The sequence below is a fragment of the Rhamphochromis sp. 'chilingali' genome (genome assembly GCF_963969265.1).
Source record: "Rhamphochromis sp. 'chilingali' genome assembly, chromosome: 1".
Lineage (NCBI taxonomy): Eukaryota > Metazoa > Chordata > Actinopteri > Cichliformes > Cichlidae > Rhamphochromis > Rhamphochromis sp. 'chilingali'.
Genome location: NC_137929.1, coordinates 48,487,922 through 48,500,048, shown reverse-complemented (window position 1 = coordinate 48,500,048; position 12,127 = coordinate 48,487,922). Strand labels below are relative to the sequence as shown.

At 41.4% G+C, this 12,127-nt stretch overlaps 2 protein-coding genes across 3 annotated transcripts; one reads left to right on the top strand and one right to left on the bottom strand.

The window, feature by feature from the left end:
• Positions 1-564: 564 nt before the first annotated feature.
• Positions 565-1,397, top strand: LOC308401606 (CD276 antigen-like). The gene is made up of 3 exons (XM_080889876.1): positions 565-614; positions 722-1,081; positions 1,174-1,397. The coding sequence occupies exons 1-3, from the start codon at positions 566-568 to the stop codon at positions 1,365-1,367; spliced, it is 603 nt and encodes a 200-aa protein (XP_080746002.1). The 5' UTR covers position 565; the 3' UTR covers positions 1,368-1,397.
• Positions 1,398-2,324: 927 nt separating this feature from the next.
• On the bottom strand, positions 2,325-4,912 carry LOC308401623 (CD276 antigen-like). 2 transcript variants are annotated; one of them, XM_080889904.1, is made up of 3 exons: positions 4,861-4,912; positions 4,394-4,753; positions 2,325-2,837 (listed from the first exon to the last, which is right to left on the bottom strand). In XM_080889904.1, exons 1-3 carry the CDS (start codon positions 4,907-4,909, stop codon positions 2,668-2,670), a joined length of 579 nt encoding a protein of 192 aa, XP_080746030.1. In that variant the 5' UTR covers positions 4,910-4,912; the 3' UTR covers positions 2,325-2,667. The 2 variants fall into 2 exon arrangements, with proteins under 2 accessions (XP_080746030.1, XP_080746031.1); XM_080889905.1 differs by having other exon boundaries at positions 2,325-2,834.
• Between the last annotated feature and the right edge of the window lie 7,215 nt (positions 4,913-12,127).

Below are 12,127 nucleotides of genomic sequence, written 5' to 3'. Positions count from 1 at the left end.
CCAACCATTAAACTGCAGTTAAAGTTTTATTTTCTCGTAACAGGAAGCTGTCTTATTTGATGTCTGTTTGTTTTAAGTATTTAAATAAAACATTATTTTATTATTTTATGGACACTTTGTTTGTATCAATCGTAGAAAAGTTAAGACTAAACTGGAGGTATAAACAGAAACATTCTGCGTAAACAGTAAATTAAATGCTTTTGTATCAGTGATAATCATGAATCATTTATTATATTTATTCTGGGTGAGCTGGAAGATTTGAGAGAACTTCTGAGAAAAGGAGTTTAATCTAATTTATTAATTTATTTATTTATTTCAGTTGTAGCATGGCGCCACCTTCTGACAGAAAACAAATTCTGCAGCTCTGAAAACCTTAGAAATCAAAGTGCAGGTTTTTCTTCTGGTTGCTTCCATTGCAGTGTTTGTAGTTCTAGTTGTTTTGGTCAGATGTTGTGATGAGTGAATGAAGTCAGACTGTAGATTTTCATTCTTCTAGCTGTACTGCCTGACCTTTGACCTCATGTGTTGAGGACTCTTCACCTCTGTCTCCTCTCACAGGGAGAAGATGATCTGCAGGATCCTGCTGCTCATCATCCTCACCTCATGTGTCTCTGGTTAGTTTACAGCTTCACTTTATGAACTCCAAATAAAGCTCAACAACAGATTTGTTCCAGTTCTCAGTGTGTCTGCTCCTCTCTTTCCCTCTCTGTCTCCTCAACAGGATCATTTGTAGTCAATGTGACACAGACCTCCTATCAGGCAGAGGAGAACCACAACATCACACTGGAGTGGACGTTCACCACCAAACCTGATGGATCCACCAAAACTCTCAACATCCTCTGTGAACTCTTCATCAGTGATAAACTCTCAGTCCTGTATCACGTTCATGAAGGTGTTGAGGTGTCAGAGTCTCAGGATGCAAAGTTTTCAGGACGAGTCCAGAGTGACAAAGACGCCCTCAGAGAAGGACGAATCAGACTTCAGCTGTCCAGACTCAGGACTGATGACTCGGGTCTGTACCTGTGTGAGGTCAACACGGATTATGGCTTCAGTGTTGGAAGATGTCGACTCAATGTCACTGGTAAGATATTTTTTTAACACTTTGCAAACATTATTCAATTCAAGTTAAAACAAAACCTGTTATTTTGGGCTTGGTCTGTTTGTTTTTAGCAGTTTTTCATTCGTCCAACCTTCAGACTGTGAGTCCACAACCAGAGAGCAGAGAAAGCCAGCGTGGTGTTGGACTGTCACTGGTATTACCACTACTAGCTCTAGTGGTCATCTGTGCTCTGCTCTGTTTAGTTGGCATAAAAAAAAGGAAACAAACATTGACGAGAGTTTCAGAAATTAAACCAATCACCACTTAGAGGACTTTTTTTGGAGGATCAGTTTGAGCCCAAATTATTTGAGCTTTAAATAAAGACCCGAGTCACAAATTTAACCAACTCTTCAACATGTGTTTAAGTTCCAGAAAGCAAATTATGAAAAAAATATAATCTGTATTAATTAAGTTCCTATTTATTGAAGCTTTTACAGGAGTGATAAATAACATTAGTGTAAACAATGATTTTTGTTTTACTAAAAAATGAGAAATCTTTGAACAGACTTTTACTTCTGTGTCCCATCCTGTTGCTGCATTACAAGTTTCAGCTTCATCTCTCACCTCCATGAATACTAAAGACTGTAACAGCTGATTGAGAGGGTTACCGTTTAACGTTTTATCATTAAAATAAGTAAGATATGTGATGCGTACAAGGAAAATGTTTATGCAGACATATCACTGCTGTAATAATGTTTACATTGTAAATAAAATCATTTGTATTAGAGAAGTTCTTATTTTTGTGTTTTCATTTATTTATTTTTAAACAAGTGGAAAAACAAAAAAGAGTTTACAATCAACACACAAAACAACTTTATTAACGCCAGGGCTCAGTCCTGTCTGGGTTTATTCCACCTTTATTAAAAAGACAAACATGTTTTTACTTTCTGTAGTCAGACTTTATTTTCAGCATCAGTTACTGAGTGTGTGGTTTCAGCCCCTCATTGCTTCATCAACATAGTTACTGTTTATTTTTCCTGCCATCCTGTAGAAGCTCAGAGAGCTTTGAAGAACAATGAGCAGCTCAGGTTAAACAGTCCTGTTACATCATGGAGATCTAGACTGTAAACTTTCCTTCAGAGTTTCAGAGCAGCATGAAAATAAAGCTGCAGACACTGAATCTGGTGTTGACATTTATTAAACACGGTAAACAATAAGTCCTCTTTACTGTGGTTGGACTATTTCTGTGAGCTGATGGAGCTGAAGTTGGGATTATGCTGAGTGGATACAATGAGGCGTCTCTGAGGACACACAGCAGTCGATCAGATGAGTCCAGTCATTGCTTTACTTACTGGAGGTATTCACACAGCACAGGAATAAACTGTAGCCTGAGGTTTTACACACTTTGTATGCTGTGTGTGAAAAATTAAACAACGATAAACAACTTTTACATTAATGTTAAAGATTATGTGGGTTTATAAAACAATCTGTTGAAACTAGTTCATTCATTTCTGTGTTAAACCAACTCCTAACTCTACAGCTGCTACATCACCACATGGATGAATGTAATCCAACACTGTCATCTGGTGATAATTAGTTTACAGTAGAGTAACTGTAAACTCATTAACTCAGAGTAACAGAGTAACAGGGTTTTGTCTCCTGGCTTTATTTCTGAAAACAATTAAAAATATTACAAGCAGTCCCAGCAGAGCTGCCAACACTCCCATTAAACTATAGAAACCGGCCATGCCTCCACTTTCTGCTGTTGTCGGTCTCTGAGGGTGGAGCTGATCAGCTGCTGTAAATGACATGAAAATATGTATCATTGATTGATTGATTGATTGAAGTAAAATGTCGGTTACACAGAGTTACTCAAGTCATAATTTTACGTATAGATCAACATGACTCTGAGCAGGTAAACTACATCAGGGCTACTTCATAGACTGTATATAAAAGATGGAGTCAGTCACCATAACGTCCTACATTGTTTAATGAAGCCATGATTAGTATTGTTTTGTTATGGTCATCTTGATGTTTCCACGTGATGAGCAGGAGGTGAATCTGAGTGAGAAACTGAGGAAACCTGAACATGAATGAAATGAACCTCTTGTTTTATTCGGTTTGAGTTCAGCAGCAGATCTACTCTGCTGTTTTTAGACTAACAGATAAAAAATTGTGTTTAACTGGTGAAACAGTCTGAGGTTAGAGCAGCCGACTGATGTCTGCAGGTTGAAGATATTTGAACTCTGAGAGAAACAGCCGTCTGTTTCTTCCTTTTAGTGATTGCACCTCTGATCACATGAAGACTGTGGGCAGTGGGACACTGTGGAGGTGGGCTGTAGGCTGTCCACTCAATCACACTTTAGTCATTGGAATTGTGTTTTCTGTGCTGCCTTTTATACTAATGTTCTTCTTTGCTTTTAGTTTGTGTAAGCTGAGCCCAAAGCTAGAGCAGAGATGTTTCCAATCCAATTTTATTTATAAAGCACATTTAAAACTACAGGACTGACCAAAGTGTTGTATAATAAAAAGCAAAGATGCCTCACATCAATAAATATAACTAAATGGTTGACAAATAGGACACTGAGGAGTAACTGGTGAGCAGATGTCAGAGAGCTTGAAGGAACATGTGATGTTAGGAGATTAAGGTATTTTTAAAAAGAGAAAACATTTTTAAATCAGTCCTAAAAGTCACAGGAAGCCAGTGAATTGAGGCCAGGAGGCAGGAGGCTCCAGTTTCTGAGTTCTAGTAAGAAGGCCAGCTTTCAAATTTTGGACCAACTGATGGCATGAAAGGGAAACATGATTCACACCAAAATATACAGCAGTGTAACAGTCAAGTCATAATGTAATAAAAACATGTAGAACTGTAGAAAATGAGTAAAAGATAAGAAGGGATTGACCTTAGAAAGAAGTATTGGTCAGTAAAAACCCAATTTTATAACAAAATTAATCTTTTTATTCAATTTTAAGTTAAAGTCCATCGTATCATGTTGAGGTTTTTGAAACAAGGAACGGTCACAGGTCCCATTTTGGAAAACCATTAGAACTACTGGGTTTAAGTATCATGGCCTCAGTTGTGGTCTCATTTCAGTTAAAAAGGGGAAAAAAAGAAAAATGAAAGGGGAGAGTGGTTACTGAGATCACAGATTAATGGAGGTGCTTTGCAACCACACCCTGCTATTCACTAAAAAAAGAATTGAAGTCTTTTGACGTTGACTTCATTGTTCAGGCCCAGAAGCTATGGACATCTTTCATACACAGTCTATGGTCTGTTTTAACAATTCAGTGGATCGAACAGTGAACACCATCGTAATAAGAGAAACTAGATTAACTTCAGCTAAATCAACATACCAGTGACGTTGAGTCGAGAGCTGGCAGAGCCGAAGCCATAATCAGTGTTGACCTCACACAGGTACAGACCCGAGTCATCAGTCCTGAGTCTGGACAGTTGAAGTCTGATTCGTCCTTCTCTGAGGGCGTCTTTGTCACTCTGGACTCGTCCTGAAAACTTTTCACCCTGAGATTCTGACACCTCAACACCTTCATGAACCTGATACAGGACTGAGGATATACGACTGATAAAAAGTTCACAGAGGATGTTGAGAGTTTTGGTGGATCTGTCAGGTTTGGTGGTGAACGTCCACTCCAGTGTGATGTTGTGGTTCTCCTCTGCCTGATAGGAGGTCTGTGTCACATTGACTACAAATGATCCTGTTGAGGAGACAGAGAGGGAAAGAGAGGAGCAGACACACTGAGAACTGGAACAAATCTGTTGTTGAGCTTTATTTGGAGTTCATAAAGTGAAGCTGTAAACTAACCAGAGACACATGAGGTGAGGATGATGAGCAGCAGGATCCTGCAGATCATCTTCTCCATGTGAGAGGAGACAGAGGTGAAGAGTCCTCAACACATGAGGTCAAAGGTCAGTCAGTACAGCTAGAAGAAGGAAAATCTACAGTGTTCAATATATCCTCTACTGTAGAGCAGCATGTTCTATTATGGATGAAGTGTGCAGAGGTTTATCCAAGCTGACAGCAAAATATAGTGAAATCAGAAATGATGAGAGCCAAAGGAGGAGCACTGGAGAGGCAGCCTCACCACCCTCCTAGAAAAGAGCTGAGGAGAGCCCCTGACAGCGTGGGGAGTGGGGGGCCACCCAGCAGCCATGGTGCAGAATCCACAGGGGGCTGGGGAGACATGCCCACAGGCTCCACCAGCAGCTGGCCAGAACAGACTGAGTCCCCGGATTCAGAGACCTGAGAGCCGGGGACCCTCCACTCTCTGCAAGGGGCCTGGCCGTGCCATGGGTGCCAGGCCCCACCGAGCAGCCACTGGGAGTGTGCCAGTACATACCTGAGCACCCAGCCTCGCACACCGAGAACCACCTACGCACTGACGTCAGAGGGCATCAGCCAATGGCAGGGAGTGTGGTGGTGGGGAGATAAGCCCCCACATTTGGGGATCACAATCGTTTTTTGTTTTTTGCTATAACTGATTTATCTCTCTATAATCTCACTGGCATCTTCACCATCAGTAGACAGACAAAAAAATCAGGTTTTGGATGTGCTCTCAGCTTTAAGCTGATCAAACAGCTCTTTAAAAGAAAGTATAAAAAAAAATTGTGCTCTGTGTTTTAGAATATATCAAATATTATCCAACACATGTTTGTTGGTAGCTACAGTAGTGTGCAAAAGTCTTGAGCCAGCTCTTACTTCTTTAAATTTATCTTCGACGGAAGCAGAATTTTTTCAATAATTCAAACAAACGCACCTGACTGAAACTTGTCAAGGAACCAGTTTTAAAATCTATCTTTAGGTACTTTGTTTTTAGAACCTTGTCAACCCGTCTTATTTCTGTAGTTTCATTTGCCAAAAGCTTAAATAGTCTGACAGACATGAGGCGCCAGCAAGAAGGTTTCCCAAAGAGCTATTGGCTAGAAAGTTGGTGTGTAGTGTGTCCTTAAAAGAAGAAACTGGATACATGGAGGACAAAAGAAGTAAAAGTCCTTAAAAAGAAAACAAATCAGGAAAAAATGCATAAAGAGCTGACATGGGGTGTGAGATGTTCATCTGGACTCTGGGAACTTGAGAAAACAAATGGAATTTGAGAATACAGACAAACCTGATTTTAGAGGGTTTCCTCTTAAATCCCTCGAGGCAGGAAAAAAAATCAGAAATGACATCAGACAGAGACAGCGTCTGTATTTCACTGTAACATCAGCTGGTAAAATAATAACATTATTTTTAATGATAATGAGAGCAGAGATTTCACTTTAAACACTTTCAGAGACGTTTGACATAAAAACAGAGTTACAGATACAAATACTTACTGTTGCTGTCTGCTCTTCTTCCCACTCACATTCTGCACACACCAACATCCACGGACAGATTTCACTCACTGAGCTGGAGAGTAGAGTGCTGTTAGGTTATATAAGACACACCCAACACTCACCTTCCCAGGTGTTGTTTCGCTATGACCCTGCTGAGGGAGCGCTTTCGCTGTGCGCTGAATTTAAAAGTAAAACTGAGTGTGGAAAATCTTCAGTGCAGTCACTTTTGTGCTTTACATGCTGCATCCTCTAGTTCCACATTTTTGAAAGATGTCGTTTTTAAAGTTTGCGTGATGGTGCATAAAAACACAGTTGCAGCTGATTTGATTTTGGTGGCAATCGGGACAAAATTAGAACAAATGTTGTCGTCAGTGCTGGAGAAGTAAAGGCACAAAGCAGAAAGATGTCCTGGGTATCTTCATAGTACAGATCCCAGGAACATGTGGTGAGACAGGATGGTCCAAGTCAAGGTTTAGTGTCTAAATATGGGTGAAGTGAGGTGGATGGTCTGTAAGACAGTCTGCAGCTCATCAGTGTTGTTTTGGGTCTTTAACTTTATTGTTCATCTTTCATAATCAGTAAAAACAGTCTGACATATAGATCAAACTGTCAGTGTGACCAAAAGCAGCAGGTTTATAAATGTTAAACTGGACTGTTAGCCTGTTGCTGTGTGGGTGTTGATCATTAAATGATGATTATTACACTGACTACACAAAACTACATGAACTACCAGCTTCAACTGATGATTGAAACAAAAAGTTTATTAAGTGTATCCTGGCATTTTAATTTTTACTTTTAAATACTTTTTGTTATTTGTTATTTTTTATAGTTTCTTTTCTGTCCTCTGTAAATGTGATTCTGGAGTTTTGTATTTTAGGTCATCTGTTGTTGTGGGTCTTTGTAAAGATGTTCTCAGTTAGTTCTTGGTTTACTGGTTGTGGGATTGTTTTACATCCTCGCTTTGTTAGCTCAGTGTGCTCTTTTATGTGTTCTTTGTTGTGTTATACTGTTTACCTGCCTGTATGCTTGGCTTCCTTCACTTCCTGGATTTGTGTTAATTTTTACAATTTGCACTCTGATTTAGATTCATATCAATGGCTCGTGCTTTCTTTGTGAACTCTGCAGCTTTGCATTTGGCTCCTAACCTGCTACCATCCACAGTATGACAGTTTTATAGCTGCAGTGTAACAGACCATAACAGCCTGAGAGCCTCGCTGCTTTTAAATGCTTTAAACAGACAAAAGTGTCAAATAAGTTGTGCACAAATAAAGAGCGGAAGTGGACACAATGATACAGTAAAATATAAAATTCTTATTCCTGCCGTCTCCTCTTGTTTCAGCTGGTAAATGTTTATTCTTTTCAAACATTCGCTGCATCCTTGTTGTCCATGACTCTGTCCTGCAGCTGATGGAAACACCACTCTGTGGTTTCAAGTTTAAATGTTGTGAGTGATCAGGTAACCAGCACAACAAAGTCCAGTGTTCCCACTTTGTTCAGATTTCCCTGCTCTGACTTGGCCTCAGGATGTCTAGGGAAAAGAATCATTTTGCATCAGCGGCCAGTCCTAGTGGATTTCCCCAAAGGAACAGTTTCATAGGACTGAGTTGATTTTATGTCTCAGTACTTTGATGCTATGTTGGTAAGATTATTTAGCACTAATTACATCCATCTATATTAGGACTTAAGTTAAACGACGTTTCTATTGTTTTTACTATTAGCAAACTTTGTGATGCGCTATGAAGTAAATTGTTGGTTGACAGTGACCCCTTGTGGATATTTTGAGATATTATTTGTGTCAAGTAAATACTGTTATTATGATTGTGTTTCTAGTTATCTATGACCATAATCATAGTCACACGTATATTGTAAAGCAATAAGTTCATGTACTGTTCCTGGACTGCTGCCATCTTTCTGACAGAAGACTTTATTCAGACCTGTAACCCCAACATCCCAAAATATCTTCTATAACTTCTCTTTTGTTATTGTCGTGTTTGTGTTTTCTGCACAGACAAATGTTTGCAGCCACAGCAGCTAAACTGTTTCTGATCACCTGAGAAACAAAAAATAGATTTCATGTATAAATCAGATTGTTTTTATTGATTATGACTTGAAAAAGGAAATTTGCAAAAATCCGATATTGATGAGCTGTAGTTTAGTTTGTACCAGATTCAGAGTCTCCATCAGTCATTCAGTTTTAATCACACTCAGTGATGGACTGCTCAGTGAGCTCAGGAACATTATCTGATGTCCTGATCGTTGAACTTGATCAGTGATGTTAAAGCAAACAGGTGTGATCAGGTGCAGCTGTCAGGATATCTGGAGTCAGAATCATTTTCAGTTATTTCTCACGTTTCTTTCCTTAAATCAGGAGTCATTGCCTTCACCAGTGATCATGGACTCATTATTAGGTAAACTGATGCTCACCATGAAAAAAGTGACTTCTATAAACATCTGGAACTACCAAAACATATCATTGGGTATTCTTGTGAACAATTATTTGGGGGAATATTATTGTGTCGTTGGACTTTTGACTTCACTAAAGTCACAGTTCCTCCCAAATCCACAGGGCTGCATCTCTTTCTGAACTATTTAAATATCCAGCTCATCAAATTTACCAACACTGACTGTATACAGGCCTGTAGTGACAAATGGAGATTTTAGTATTTTCTTTTTTTTTTTTTTTTTTTTTTTTTCCTAAATGACATCAGAAACAGCAGTATGCGACATTACGTGATGGCAGAGCTTCAGTTCATCCTTTGTCATTTTTTTTTTTTTTTTAATAAATAGGACAGGGGGAATGAATGAGAGAGAGAGGGGGAGAGAAAGAAAGAAAACCAAAGGGGAGAAGAGACGGTGAGAAGGGGGGGGAAGAGAGAGAAAAAAAAAAAAAAACTCCTGGGTCACCTGTATGGAGAAAAAAACAAACAAACAAACAAACAAACAAAAACAAACAGAGGAGACAGCAAACAACAAAGAGCAACATAATAATAGAGAAAACAAAGCACCATCACAATAAACTAGCTAGTCATAGATATCAGTATTTACTAAGTAATAAACGATATTGTGCAGCACGCAAGATAGACAGCGCACAGTGTGCTTTGAGGTAGCAGCCAAGAAAGCTTTAGTCCGCGTCTGTGAATACCCATGTGTGCATACCTGTGTGGATCAGCATGCTTGCATTCCAAAGGTTTCTCCATGTAATGATCTGCTAGGGAGTGTGGGGGGGCCACAGCCCCGTCCTCCAGGGTGTGAAGCGGGTATGGAGGAGATCAAAACTCCAGACATCCAGAGGCCCCCAGAACACAAGAGACCATGGAAGACCAACAGAGGGGCAGCCGCGCCACTGTCCCAGTAAGAGCTGAGGAGAGTCCCAGATGAGGGCTCGCCCAGCAGCCGCGGAGCAGAAGTCAGGGGGAGTTGCAGTGACGCGCCCATGAGCTCCGCCGGCCCCCAGCTGCGCCTGAGTGACCGAGCCCTAGGCCGAGAGGCCGGGGGCACCCCACCTCCAAAGGGGCCCGAGCGAGCCCCAGGCCCCAGGCCCCGACAAGCGGCCGCCAAGGAGTGAGCCGGTGTGCACCCGGACGCCCACCCCCAGACACAAAGAACCACCAACACACCGACACCTGAGGGAGTCCGCCACCGGCAGGGGAAGTGGTGGTGGGTGGAGATAGGCCTCCAAACCTTGGAGGGCCTGAGGTGTCCCCAGAGAGGTGGCGTCTGATACCCAACCTGACATATAGACACAGACATACAGGCACACACAGACACAAACATCCATTCCCACCCTCATGCTCTCATATGCACTCACTCCACACTCAACCAACGTGGAGACAGACATAAAGAGACGCTGTACACACAATCACACTCCCCAAGCGTACTCTACAAACCGGGTCTAGGTACCCTTGCCCCTGGAGGGGGGAATTGCACCCAGACCCAGGTGGTGTTACCCTTTTCCCTGCGGTGGGGAGAGGCAGACCACCCCGACTCCGCAGCAGCAGGGAGGCCCCACACCCCAGACCGCAGTCGGACGGCCAACTCCTCCTACTAGCCCTCCCGCTCCAGCAGGCCGCAGAGAATGGGGGTGGGAGAAGACTCCAAACCTCCCTCCACCCGCTCATTGTAGTGTTGATGCATATGTGTTCTAAGGTGCAATTAAAACCCAGGAGGGCATGGAGCTACCTGCCAAGGAGCAGCAGGTAAGCGCATAGTCCCTCCTGCTAACCCTCAATGACTAAGTGTATTTAAAATTGAGAGGTGGGCAACGACGTCAGGGGTGAGGTATACACCCTGATGGTGATTTGGACTCCGTGATTGTGCCCACCCCCAAGATCCTATATGTATGTGTAATGAGAGTGTGAATAATGTGAATGTCTAAGTTGTGGGATAAAATTGAGGCAGAGGCAGCCAGAAGGGGACAGGGGGGGGGGGGGGGGGGGGGGGTAGCCTCCTCTGCACCCTGGTGACATACCCCCACTCCAAGGCCCTGCATGTGTGGGTGGTTGTGGAGGAGCGGGAAGAGGGAGGCAGCTGGAGATGGGGAGGGAAGGATTTTAGTATTTTCAAACAACATAAACACTTGAAAAAAATTCCAAGCACAGTTATGAACACAGACTTCCTTCACCTCTCTTCACTCATTTTTGGAAATGTCTTCCAAAAAAACAAATCAAAACTGAAAACACGGGGATCTCTCAAAGACTACTTCTGGTTTTCTGTGCTTGGGCTTCTGCATTTAATGAAGCAAAAACGTGTTGAAACAAAGTAGATTTGTTAAATGCAGCTCAACATGACTTCAGAGTGAATACTGCGAGGACTCCTGAATCTCTCTATCACACAGGAACAGTTTCAGGCTGAACTTTAATAAAGATTTAAGTCGACATGGTGGTTACCTTTGCATAATGTCTGTTTTCTTGTTCTCTGCTCTACAGCAGGTTTGATGTGACTCAGAGGATCAGTTTGATCAGCAGGTGTTTGATCTTTTTCCAGTGGAAGCTTTTAATAGCTAAAGAGGTGAAGTTGGAAGAGGCGATTCATTCTGATAAATGGCTTGAAATGGTGCCGGATCATGACCATCTATGGACCCGGTGTTAAGTGGCACAGTTGTTCAGAGGTAAGTACTGTATCCTGATTCTATACTGCTCAAAAAAAGAAAAAGAAAAGAAAAAAGAAATAAAATACAGAAACTGTGAGGGTGACGAGTAGAGACAGAAATACATTGGACAGAAGGTTGACAGTCCAATATATATCTCCAGCTTACAGATAATCCTGAACTAAACAGAAACATCTGTGAGATGTTCACTATTGCTCAAAGTGAGAATAGGGAACAAAGCAGTGTAAACACATAAGAACAGAAGGGAACTACAGCAATATCTATTTGACTCTGAGCTGCTCTCCATTTTAAGTAAGGCCCTGTGCTTGGCCCATCTTCCAATTTTTCTGGGATCTCCAGAAAAATAGAACATTGTGTTCTGGTTGTATTTGTGTTGTTAGTTGTGTTAATGACTCACAGTGTTCCCTGCAGAGCTCACAGACAGAGGAGAGATTTTCACGGAGTAAATACAGAAATGTATTCACAAACAAAGAAACATTTCTTGTCATTTTTCCAGACTTGTTTGAAAATGTTTGATTCCAGATGAATCGACTCTTGTGTTTCCTCCTTTTACTGATCATGAATCAAAGCTGCTCATCTTTTCTGTTCTTTTGTTTCTGATCAGAATATAAGATCATGTCTGTAACAGAGCAGGAAAAGTGAGCTTACA

Bases quoted from the DNA above. Each gene is read 5' to 3' on its own strand.
- LOC308401623 (XM_080889904.1), bottom strand. From the start codon at position 4,909: ATGATCTGCAGGATCCTGCTGCTCATCATCCTCACCTCATGTGTCTCT. The intron at 4,754-4,860 runs GTTAGTTTACAG...TCTCCTCAACAG, and splicing joins CCTCACCTCATGTGTCTCTG to GATCATTTGTAGTCAATGTG. The intron at 2,838-4,393 runs GTATGTTGATTT...TGTCATTTACAG, and splicing joins CTCTCGACTCAACGTCACTG to CAGCTGATCAGCTCCACCCT.
- LOC308401606 (XM_080889876.1), top strand. From the start codon at position 566: ATGATCTGCAGGATCCTGCTGCTCATCATCCTCACCTCATGTGTCTCT. The intron at 615-721 runs GTTAGTTTACAG...TCTCCTCAACAG, and splicing joins CCTCACCTCATGTGTCTCTG to GATCATTTGTAGTCAATGTG. The intron at 1,082-1,173 runs GTAAGATATTTT...TGTTTTTAGCAG, and splicing joins ATGTCGACTCAATGTCACTG to TTTTTCATTCGTCCAACCTT.